General features: G+C 64.8%; 2 protein-coding genes across 3 annotated transcripts; both read left to right on the top strand.

Annotated features, from left to right (window-relative positions):
- Positions 1–1,001: 1,001 nt before the first annotated feature.
- Tedc2 (tubulin epsilon and delta complex 2) lies at positions 1,002–5,016 on the top strand. 2 transcript variants are annotated; one of them, XM_090324635.1, is made up of 10 exons: positions 1,002–1,065; positions 1,154–1,252; positions 1,447–1,517; positions 1,624–1,999; positions 2,526–2,579; positions 3,018–3,105; positions 3,257–3,368; positions 3,471–3,572; positions 4,194–4,378; positions 4,638–5,016. In XM_090324635.1, the coding sequence occupies exons 1-10, from the start codon at positions 1,040–1,042 to the stop codon at positions 4,782–4,784; spliced, it is 1,260 nt and encodes a 419-aa protein (XP_090180761.1). In that variant the 5' UTR covers positions 1,002–1,039; the 3' UTR covers positions 4,785–5,016. The 2 variants fall into 2 exon arrangements, with proteins under 2 accessions (XP_090180761.1, XP_090180760.1); XM_090324634.1 differs by having other exon boundaries at positions 4,191–4,378.
- Positions 5,017–8,579: 3,563 nt separating this feature from the next.
- Ntn3 (netrin 3) lies at positions 8,580–10,939 on the top strand. Its single transcript, XM_090324782.1, has 6 exons — positions 8,580–9,516; positions 9,591–9,779; positions 9,866–10,015; positions 10,136–10,186; positions 10,302–10,376; positions 10,590–10,939. Exons 1-6 carry the CDS (start codon positions 8,580–8,582, stop codon positions 10,937–10,939), a joined length of 1,752 nt encoding a protein of 583 aa, XP_090180908.1.
- Positions 10,940–11,306: the final 367 nt, after the last annotated feature.

Raw genomic sequence — 11,306 nt, 5'->3', positions numbered from 1 at the left:
TGTGAGATGGGGCAATTATACCTACCTCACAGGGGTGTTGTGAGGATTAAATGTGATGAGGACAGTGGCACAGTCACACCATCCCTTAATTGCCTTGCCCTTTGCTCATGGTCTCCACTGGCCAAAATCTCGCCTCTGGGTGGACACCTAGACTGTACTTGTAAGAGGAACCTGTTCTAGAGGACACAAGGGGGCCGCCTGGCTATGGCGGGGCATTTCCTTGTTTCTCTCCAAGTCTTCCTTGGCACATTAGTGCCACTTGCCTGCACTGTAGGGTTTTCTTGCCATCCTCGTAGGTGTTGGCTCCCAGCCTTTCTCTCCATCGCTGAAAGCAGGAACCTCATGGTCCAAGCATACTCACGGGAATTCCTGGATCCAGCCCCTCCTTTGTGTCAGTCCTATTTAAATACTAAACAAGTCCCCAAAGGTTTACCTTCCCTCCAGCGGTCACTTGAGACTTCTCAGCCCCTAAGAAGTTAGGACTTGTCTTTCCCGCTACCTTCAGTTCCACTACACCCTGCCCACCTCACTCCCGGCAATCTCTCTGCCCATAGAGTTTCTCCAGATTCTCCCTGAGTCACTGAAGGCTCTCCCCCACCCCATGCCCTGGACACAGCAGGGCCTTGGTAGCAGTGGTTGTCTGTTTGTCCCCTCCTGGGACATATCTTGGGTGAAGGTCATTACTCACCTGACCGTATCCTTGCAAGACCTGCCTTGGCCATGCTTGAGATCTGTCCCTGCTTTAGAACAGAGCAGGAGAGGTTAGATACGAACCCATCCTGAGCGCTCTGCCACAAGACCTCACGCCTGGCGCCGACACCTTTCACCCACGGCCTCCTGCGGGAGGCAGAGTCCCGGGGGCGGAGCCTGAGACCGAGGCGGGGGCGGAGCCTGAGACGGGGGCGGGGCCTGAGACAGAGGCGGAGGCGGGCTCAGTTCTGGGCTCAGGATTGGAGGACTCTGCCGGAAGGGTGGTTCCTTCTTCCGGAAGGGGCGGGACTCCGCCGTGGCGGCAAGCTCGGGATCCAGCGCTGCAGAGATGCTGCCGGCTGACAGCGCGCGCCGGTGAGCCCCGCGCTGCGGGCGGGGGACGGGGCGCTGGGCCGCCGGGGCGGGACGGGACGGGACGGTGCGGTGCGGTGCGTCCCCACAGGCTGGCGGCCGAGCTTCAGGGCGCCCTGGACGCCTGTTCGGAGCGACAGCGGCAGTTAGAGCAGAGCCTGCGCGTCTCCCGGCGGCTGCTGCGGGCCTGGTAGGCGAACCCCATACCCTCCTCCCCCTCCCCACCACCACCACACACCGGCCGAGCCCCAGGGGTCAGGGGACCAGACCTAGCCGCCTGCTTCCGAAATGACCGGTGGCGCCGCCGCCCCTCCTGCTCGGCGGGTCCGGGAGGCGGGCCGGCTGCGGGGCGGAGGCCGGGCCACGGCTGCACTGTCTTGACAGGGAAGGAGCCGGGACCTCAGCCCACGATCCACCCCCACGACCTGAAAGCAAAGAAGCTGACGCGTCTCCAGGTGAGCCTGAGGCGCCCGGGCTGGGTGCTGCCTCTGGACTGTGCGGGGCAGGGCCCCGTCCCGGGACGGTGGGGAGAAACGCCTGTGTGATTGGTGCCTTTCACAGAACACACACCAACCCCCCAAGAGCTCAAGGAGTTAGAGCTTCTGACACAGGCCCTGGAGAAGGCTGCCCGGGTGCGCAAAGGTGTCTCTAAGGCCCGAGAGAGAGACAGACAATGTGGATCTATTGCCGCCGCCCCACCTCCGGCCTCAGGCCAGGCTGGCAACCGTGTACCTATGCCAAGACCCACAAAGGGCATCCGCCAGACCCCCGTGCAGGCCAAGGAGCAGCCTGGGGTCAAGCTTCTGTCGGTGAGCGATAGGAAGCATGTGGGGATAGAAGTCCAAGCCACAAAGTATGGACCAAGACTCCAAGACCAACAGTCAGCCCCCTATGCCCCTCCTGTGGCTACAGAAGGCTTCACACTCAAGCAGAAGGGGTAAGTTTCTGCTCTCTCTGCACAAACGTTGACCAGCATCAGAGTCTGGGATCTGGGGCTCAGAGAGGGCAGGGCATTGAGCTGAGAGTGGGATCTGGGAAGGGTCTGAGGCTAGCTAGCGTTCTGTAGCCTGCAGAGGGGAGCAGCTGGCTGGTGGGTTCTAGATATGATTGATGTGCTACAGCCTGACCTTCTCTCTCCTTCTTCACGGCTTCCCAGCTTCCTTCTTTTCCCAGCCCAAATCCTTTGCATGGACTGCGGGGCGGGGGGGGGGGGGCTGAGTCTTGCTCTCTTCTCTTCTCTTCTCTTCTCTTCTCTTCTCTTCTCTTCTCTTCTCTTCTCTTCTCTGCCAGCGCAGTATTGGGCCAGCTTCATGCTGCTCTTGCAGCCCTTTCCAAGGGGCTTGTCTGAGATTGAGTGTGACAAAAAGAGGGTGAGGAGCTCACCGGATGGGCTCTGAGCAGGATCTGGACTAGTAGCCCCCACAGTAAGGCAAGGCTACTCTGAACAGTGGCTTCTTTGACAGTACCCTGCTGCGCCTGCCTGCGGCCTTCAGGAAGGCAGCTTCTCAGAACGCTCGGTAAGGCTGGGCAAGGGCAGAGAGAAACTGGGAGAACATCACCAGCCTGGGGACACGCAGGCAAGACTTTCCAGCAGGTCCTTATACTTTCCTGGCGGGGAGCAGGGGCTGTCCCTGTCTGTTCAGGGACTGCCTAGCTAGGACTGCCGTGGGCACCAGGGCAGCGGGCTCTGATGCCTCCAGCTCAGTTACTTATAAGCTATGAGACCTGAACATGATGGTTGGCACCTCTGCATCCTGATTTGTCTGGAAGTGACAGTAATAGGCCAGCTTCACTGAGCTGTTGTAGCGCGCCCTGCTGTCATTGAGCAGAGCCAGACACCAACCTGGGGTCCCCACCCTGACTGACCTTCACCTACTTCCGGTAAGGCCCAGGCCAGCTGACTAGAATAACCATGTCCCTCTCTGGTTCCTGGGAATCCCTTACATACACCTCAGCCTATGGGCCCAGCTCAACTCCACACAGACCAGCGACTCCACAGAGGCCACCCGTGCAGCCAAAATCCAGTTCCTCCAGAAAATGCAGGTGACTGTATCCTCCTGGCTGGGCCCTCGGGAGCAGGGGGCTTCTGGATGTGACGGATTTGGGGACAGGCCATGGCTTCCCCCCAGCTCCTTCCTCTGGGAGAGGCTGCATGCAGCCTGGCCATAGAGGACTTTCTCTGACCTGTGTGCAGGCGGATGGGCCCAGCCCTAGACCCAGTGCTGCAGAGGTGGAGGCGGAGGCCCAGCGCCTGCGGGAGCTGTGTGCACTGCTGAGGCTGCACATGCAGGAGGCGGTCTCAACAGGTCCGTGGGCCCCAGCCAGGGCTAGGACAGGGGAAGGCGAGGTGGCCCGGGGAGAGGCTAAGGATGGCCACCCACCCAGCCTGTTCTCCCTCATCTCCATAGCCCCTGCTGACTGGATGCAGGAGTACCGCTGCCTGCTCACCCTGGAAGGGCTGCAGGCCATGGTTGAGCAGTGTCTCCAAAGGCTGAAGCATCTTCAAGCAGGTGAGGTCCCCGCCCTCACATCACATCACCTGTCCTGAGGTCGGTCAGGCCACTCTAGCCCACTTTGTCCATGCCTTAAGGAAAGGCAACAAGCCCTTCCCACCCCTTATCCCCGCCCCCTCCTCCACAGCGTGCTGGCTTCTTACCACTTGTCCTGCAAACCTGCTTACCCTCACCTGCTTGGAGCAGCCCCCTGCACCCCTCTTCCTGCCCTGTGCACCCCTAATCACCACACACCTCTCTTCCCCTCAACTCTCCTCCCCCATGTACCACTCCTCCTGGGTGCTCTCACCTCACTAAGCAGCATGAAAATCAGAGACACCACAGGGTATCATTGACCACAAAGCTTTTTTTTTTAAACCTTTATATTTAATTGCTTGAAATTGTAAAAATGAAGGTCACTGAGTCTCAAGGAAGACACACATAAGCACAGGAGACAAAGAAAGCCTCCACAAGAGTCTATTGCAAAGCCAGGCCCTCATGCACTACTCTGCTCTGCCTGGCTTCTCTGAGAGCCCAGCTTTTCACCCCACAAAGCTAAGGCAAATAGGCCCAGCAGGAAGCTGGGGCTGGAGCGTGGCTGTCTCCCCATGGCACCACACCCCCCTGTCCTCACAGCAGCGACGGAGCAAGCCCCAGAACCACCGAGTGGGAAACCTCTACAGATGTTACCGCCCTGGAGAGGTGACGTGGGCCCTTCCCAGAGCCCTCAGCTCCTTCTCTACTCCAGCACCCAGGAGCTGCAGACCCTGGCCGCCCTAGAGCTGCAGGTGGCCATGCTGGACCAGCAGATCCACCTGGAAAAGGTACTTTCCCAGCAGAAGGAGGGGACATGGCCACCTGGCCCGCAGTGGAGCCAATGGCCTCTGAGGACCAGCGTCGGCCCCTGGGGGAGGAGGGTCGAGTTGGAGTGTGACTGAGGGCTGCTGGCAAGAATGGGAGACATGAGCCTCTGGCCCCATGACTTGAACACAGGGGTTAGGGGACCTTAGGAGGGAAGGCTAGAGCCCAGCCAGCCCTCTGGAGCACGGTCCCTGGTGACCTTGACCGCACCCTGACCTCTAGGTCCTGATGGCAGAGCTCCTTCCCCTCGTAAACACCCAGCAGCCACAGGGGACGACCTGGCTGGCGCTGTGCCGGGCCGTGCACAGCCTGCTCTGTGAGGGAGCAGAGCGCTTCCTCACGGTGCTTCACGATGAGCCTGCTGACTGAGCCTCGCACCTGGGCCTCCAGACCTGGCCTTCTGATGGCAGCGAATGGGGATTGAGGAGAAATAATTCCCCGGCTGGTGAACTGGGCTGCGTGGAGATGCCCGCCCATCCAAGGTGGGGTACACAGGCACCAAGTCTGCAGGCTGGTGCCTGGCAAAGAGCCCAGAGGCCCAGGAGAGCCTTTCTTGGCGCCCTCTGTTTTCCCCCACCTGTGTGTATTAAAACTATTTCAGAGGCCGGGAGTTTGGCCTAGTGGTTAAAGTGCTTGCCTAGCATGAGCGAAGACCCGGGTTCGATTCCCTGGTACCACATACATAGAAAAAAGCTGGAAGTGGTGCTGAGGCTCAAGTAGTAGAGCTCTAGCCTTGAGAAAGTCCAAGGACAGTGCTCAGGCCCTGAGCTCAAGCCCAGGACTGGCAAAAAAAAAAAACTATTTCAGAAAGTATATCATCACCCCAAGGTAGGACTTGGCATGGGATGTTTTTGTAGCTTCTGTACCTAAATTTATAAGCTTTCAAATCAACAATGCATCAATTAAGGGGCAAGGTGGTGCACCCCCTGATAATCTCAGCCCCTCGATGGGGGAGGGGGCGGCGGGGCTGCCAGGTTGACCTTGCAAGTCGACCAGGCAAAAACAACGTGGCTGGACAACCTGGCCATGGAGAGCATAGGCAGGACTGGTTTGAGTCGAAGACTGCCTGTCTAGTAAAGGTGAGGCCCTGCGCTCAAATCCCAGTACTACCTTAAAAAACACATCAAGTGAATTTATCCCCCAGGCCCTACTGGTGCACCTTTGTGGTCCCAGCTGCTCATACATATAGCTCAAGTGTTAGAGCCCTTGCCTGCCATGTACAAGGGTCAGGGTGTTATCTCCAGACACACGCACACGAGAGTCATCTAAGGAACTGGGCAGACGTTTGGCCCCAGGACACCTGCGGTCCCCTGCTCCTGGCTGCAGGCCCTCTGACGAGATGCAGCACGAGAGACGCATAACTGCCTGTAGAGAGCAGGGAAGAGGGGCTAAGACTGAAACAGGAATGGAGGACGGACCCTCACCCAGTGCCAGGGGAGGCCCCTGCCTGTCGCCAGCAAACACCGGTGCCCGGCGGCCGGGTTGGGGTCCCCTCTGGCGTCTGTGGTGGGCCATTATTCACCTGGCATCTCGTTGGTCAGTTGGTCAGGGCTGCGGGCACACATCCTGGGAGGGGTGGCCTTGTCGCCTCGGTCCCCCGACGTCCCCGGTGGCGTCACTGCGTCCTGGGCCAATTGGCTCTGACATGGTGGACCTGGCCGCGAGCCGGGTGGCGGTGGGCGGCATGAGCGGGCCGGAGCCCGGCCCCCCTCGCCCCCAGAGGTCCCCCCCTCCCCCCCTCCCCCGGCGCCCTGCGCGCGCTGCTCCTGGCCATGGGCGGCGCGGGGCACCCGTGGCCCCTCTGCGTCCTGCCCTTCGGCGCCCTGGCCACGCTGGCCGGCGCGGCCGCCACGGCCATCATCTTCTCCCTGCGCGGACCCCGCCTGGACCTGGCCCAGGGCTCGGCGCAGGCCTCGGGCTCCTGGCGGCCGCCTTCCTGTGCTGGCGCGCGGGGCGGCGGGGTGGCCTGGCGCCGGCGGGGGGCGGGGACGCCCCTCCCTCCGCGGCCCGCGCGGGCCCTGAGCCAGGAGGGGCCGGGCCACTCCTCCCCTCCGCCCTCTCCCCCCGCAAGGCCGCTTTACGGAGGTCAGCGGGGCGCGCAGAGCCGGCGGTGGGGTCCCCAGCCTGGCCGGGAAACAGCAGCGGCGAAAGCGCGCTATGCCCTCCCCCCACACACCCTTGAGCCCCTGGAGGCATAATAGGCGCTCAATAAATGTTTGCACAAGTGAACAGTGGTCACTCGCAAGCTTCTGGAGTGGCATTAGGTGCTGGGCTGGGCCTGGAGTTGTTGGGTCAGTGGGCAGCTTCCTGAGGCCGGCAGTCTTCCTGCCCCTCTCTCCTTTCTTCCTGGACTGCGTCCAGCGCATAGGGCTGGTCACGGAATTGAGGTGTGTATAGACAGAGACTGGGGACTTGCAGGGGTGGGGGTGGAGGGAAAGGAAGCCTAGGCTTTGTGGCTGAAGGTGCCAAAAGGGGGCAGGGACTAGAGAGGTGAGCCCTGGGGATCCCAGGCTGGGACAGGTGGCTGAGCCGCTGGGGACTCGCCCAGAGGCAGTGGGGAGCTCTCTCCAGTCCCATTACACCATCTGTGAGGGGAGTGAGGATTATAGTGCAGGGGCCACTCCAGAGAAGAAATCATAGCCCACAGCCTCCTCCCTGGAGAGCCCAGACACTCCTCTCCCCTCTCTCTCTCTCACTCACTCACACACACACACACACACACACACCATGACCCCATTAGAATTGAGCCCCAGGCACCAGCTTCCACCCATACCATATGTTCTGCAGACTGGAGCAGTCCCAGCTTGCCGGAGGCCCCACTGGAGACAAAGCTGGCTCTACTGTAAGGATGCCCTCTTTCTCACACTATGGTGATGGGCCAGAGTCCTGGAGCCCAGGGGCTGGGTTTCCTGGGAGGCTGACCTTAGGTAGGGACCTTCCACCCCGCTATCTCAGAATGGCTGATCTCTGCCCCCACGCTCTCACTAGGGCCCCTCTCAGCTCAGTGCATTTGAGGGTTAGCAATGAACTTGACCCATCCCAAAGCAGAGTGCCAAGGACCCCTTCCCCTTCCCTTTACTGGAAAGCTGCAGTGCTGGAGATGAAGGGACACGTGCACACACATGCGTGTAGATGTCAGGCCTGGAAAAGTGCCCGTAGCCAGAGTTGGTCCCCCACTGGGAAACGTGGCTGAGCTCAGGCGCAGCCCCGAGTGCTCCCTGGACTTAAGGACTTGTCCGTGTGGCCCAGCCGTCCCAGGAAGCTGAACCAAACAGGAATCCAAGACACACGGCCAGAAACCAGAGCAGCTCGGATCCAAAGCCAGGCCAGATCCCAGCCCTGGGTTCTTTCTACTCAAACAGACTGCTGCTTTGGGGACACCCCACACTCCTCAAGTGCCACTTGGGTCCCTAACGTAGGGAACATCCAGAAGGACCTCAGCTGTCAAATCCGGACCCCAGCCCAGCGCGTGGCACAAGCCGGGGAGCAGCCAAGACCTGGCTCCAGGCCGAGGACCCTGCTGGGTGGTCCCCCACGGGCTGCAGGCAGAACCAGCCCCCTCCCGCCCCTCCCGCCAGCGCATTCCTGGCTCTCCGACCCCTCCCCCGGCTCCTGGGCCTCCCAGCCCCCTCCCCCGCTGGCCCAGCCAGTGTCTGAATCTGCTTCTGATTCCGGCTGTGCAGACGAGGCCCCCTCCGCTCCCTCCTCCCCGGCCCGGGCGGCCCCGCCCCTGGCTGGGCCCCGGCTCGCGCTGGCTGCGCCCCCCACCCCCTCCTGGCACAGCTCTCCCGCCCGCGCTGCAGCCCGGCGGAGGTGTCGGCCCGGGCACCCCAGGCCCCGCCCGCCCCCTGCCCTTCCCGGGAGGCCGGGAGACCTGCTCCGCCCGGCCCTCGGTGGGTGAGTGCGAGCGGTGGGCGGCGGGTGGGGCCTCCGCGGGCGGCGGGAGCGGAGCGAGCCTGTCAGCGCCCCGGCCCTGCGGGGGGGGCGCGCCGCCGTCCCCGCCAACGTCCCCGCCGCCCGGCCCCGGGCGCGCCCGCCGCCGCCGCCGCTCCCACCTTTGGGCCTCGGCTCGCTGGGCACGGCGGGCAGGGCTCGGGCGGGGCGCGCCCCCTCCCCAGGGCAGGGTCGTGGGGCCCCGCTGGCTGCCCCGCGGAGGCTCCGGCCATGCCCGGCTGGCCTTGGGGGCTGCTGCTGACCGCGGGCACGCTGTCGGCTGCGCTCAGCCCCGGATCCCCCGCCGGCGCCGACCCCTGTCTGGACGAGGCCGGCGCGCCCCGCGCCTGCGTCCCTGGCCTGGTGAACGCCGCCCTGGGCCGCGAGGTGCTGGCGTCCAGCACGTGCGGGAGGCCGGCCACCCGGGCCTGCGACGCCGCCGACCCGCGGCGGGCACACCCGGCCGCCCTCCTGACCTCGGCCGGGGGCTCCGGGGGCCCTCCGTGCTGGCGATCCGACCTGCTGCGGCGGACGCCCCTCAACGTGACCCTGACGGTGCCCCTGGGCAAGGCTTTCGAGCTGGTCTTCGTGAGCCTGCGCTTCTGCGCCGCTCCGCCGGCCTCGGTGGCCCTGCTCAAGTCTCAGGACCACGGCCGCAGCTGGGCCCCGCTCGGGTTCTTCTCTTCCCACTGCGGCCCCGACTACGGCCGGCCGCCCGCTCCCACCGACGGCCCCGCCGGCCCAGGGCCCGAGGCCCTGTGCTTCCCAGCCCCGCAGGCCCAGCCCGATGGTGGTGGTCTTCTGGCCTTCAGCGTCCAGGATGGCAGCCCACCAGGCCTGGATCTGGACAGCAGCCCGGTGCTCCAAGACTGGGTGACCGCCACAGATATCCGCCTCCTGCTCACAAGGCCCGCCATCCCGGGGGACCCGGGGGACACAGGGGACCCCGGCGCCACCGTTTCTTACTTCTACTCAGCCACTGAGCTCCAGGTGGGCGGTCGCTGCAAGTGCAATGGGCATGCCTCCAGGTGCCTGCTGGACACCCAGGGCCACTTGATCTGCGACTGCCGGCATGGCACCGAGGGCCCTGACTGCAGCCGTTGCAAGCCCTTCTACTGCGACAGGCCGTGGCAGCGCGCCACAGCCCGGGAAGCCCACGCCTGCCTTGGTGAGGCCTTGGAGGGTGGCCCGGGGGGCCTGAGCAGGGGCAGGCCTCTCCCTGACCCACACCTCCCACTGTAGCCTGCTCCTGCAACGGTCATGCCCGCCGCTGCCGCTTCAACATGGAGCTCTACAGACTCTCTGGCCGCCGCAGCGGGGGTGTCTGCCTCAACTGCCGCCATAATACTGCTGGCCGACACTGTCACTACTGCCGGGAGGGCTTCTACCGCGACGCGGGCCGGGCCCTGAGTGACCGTCGCGCCTGCCGAGGTGAGCATGCCACTGTCTGCCCTCCCGCTGCTTTCTCGAAGCCCCCAATGGGGCTTCTGAACCGGCCCTCCCATCTCTGCCTTCAGCTTGTGACTGTCACCCTGTTGGTGCTGCCGGCAAAACCTGCAACCAGACCACAGGCCAGTGTCCCTGCAAGGACGGGGTCACTGGCCTTACCTGCAACCGCTGCGCCCCCGGCTTCCAGCAGAGCCGCTCTCCTGTGGCACCGTGTGTTAGTGAGTGGCCCTGCCTGTCGCAAAGCGACTTCAGCTCCCATCTGCCCATCTCTGCCCCTAGAACCCTGTAGTTGCCTCTGCACCCCCTCTTCAGCAAAGACCCTTCTCCCTCCTCTGCAGAGACCCCTGTCCCTGGACCCACGGAGGAGAGCAGCCCCGTGGAAGCACAGGGTGAGTGGTGATGGATCAGGGGCCTGGCCGGGACTAGACGACTTGGGGTGAGGGAACTGTGGGTTCAAACAGGAGGAAGGGGCATGGGAATCTGACAGATCCTCGCTCCCCTTAGACTGTGAGTCGCACTGCAGACCTGCAAGTGGCAGCTACCGAATCAGCCTGAAGAAGTTCTGCCGGAAGGACTATGGTAGGCTGCCCAGGCACCCAGGCGAGCCCCCCTCATCTTCCCACGCCAACTTCCCTTTGAGAATCTTAGACCGCCCCCCCCCCCGCGCCCCAAGATCCGGTTGTCCTGCAGGCCCCGCCCTTCCAGCCCCCCCCCCCCCGTCCTCGGAGCGCCCCTCCTCTACCGGGGTGACCTCCTCGGGCCCTGACCACGCCCCGTCTCCCCTCCCCGCAGCGGTGCAGGTGGCTGTGGGCGCGCGCGGCGAGGCGCGCGGCGCGTGGACGCGCTTCCCCGTGGCGGTGCTCGCCGTGTTCCGGAGCGGCGAGGAGCGCGCCAGGCGCGGGAACAGCGCGCTGTGGGTGCCGGCCCGCGACGCCGCCTGCGGCTGCCCGCGCCTGCAGCCCGGCCGCCGCTACCTGCTGCTGGGGGCCGGGCCGGAGGCGGCGGCCGGGGGCGCGGCGGGCCGGGGCCCCGGGCTCAGCGCCGCCCGCGGAAGCCTGGTGCTGCCCTGGAGAGACGCGTGGACGCGGCGCCTGCGGAGGCTGCAGCGGCGCGAGCGGCGGGGGCGCTGCGGGGCGGCCTGAGCCGCGGGCCCGGGGGGGGGGAGCCGGGCGGGGGCTCGTTCGCTCCGCACGGGGGTCTGCCCGCGTCCAGGCCCCGCGCGCCTCGTCCCCGGTCACGCAGGCCCCCGGCAGGGGCGAGGGTGGCCCCGACGTGCGGCCTGGAGGCTCCTGGGGCGCCGTGGCCCGCAGAGCGCTCCCGCTGCCCGGCCGTGAGCTTCCGCGTGAAGCCGGGACCACGCAGGGTCGAGGCTCGGCCCTGCCGCGTGACCGTCCCGAGGGTGACACGGCCGACGCCCGCGGGCCGCGCAGGGGCCCGAGCCCCGGGTCCCGCCCCGCGCCAGGACCCGCAGAGGGCGCTGCGGCTCCTCGGCCCGCACGAGGACGGGGG

Source organism: Megascapheus bottae, chromosome 36 (assembly GCF_031878675.1).
Source record: "Megascapheus bottae isolate mThoBot1 chromosome 36, mThoBot2.hap1, whole genome shotgun sequence".
Lineage (NCBI taxonomy): Eukaryota > Metazoa > Chordata > Mammalia > Rodentia > Geomyidae > Megascapheus > Megascapheus bottae.
This window is presented reverse-complemented; position numbering and strand designations above follow the sequence as displayed.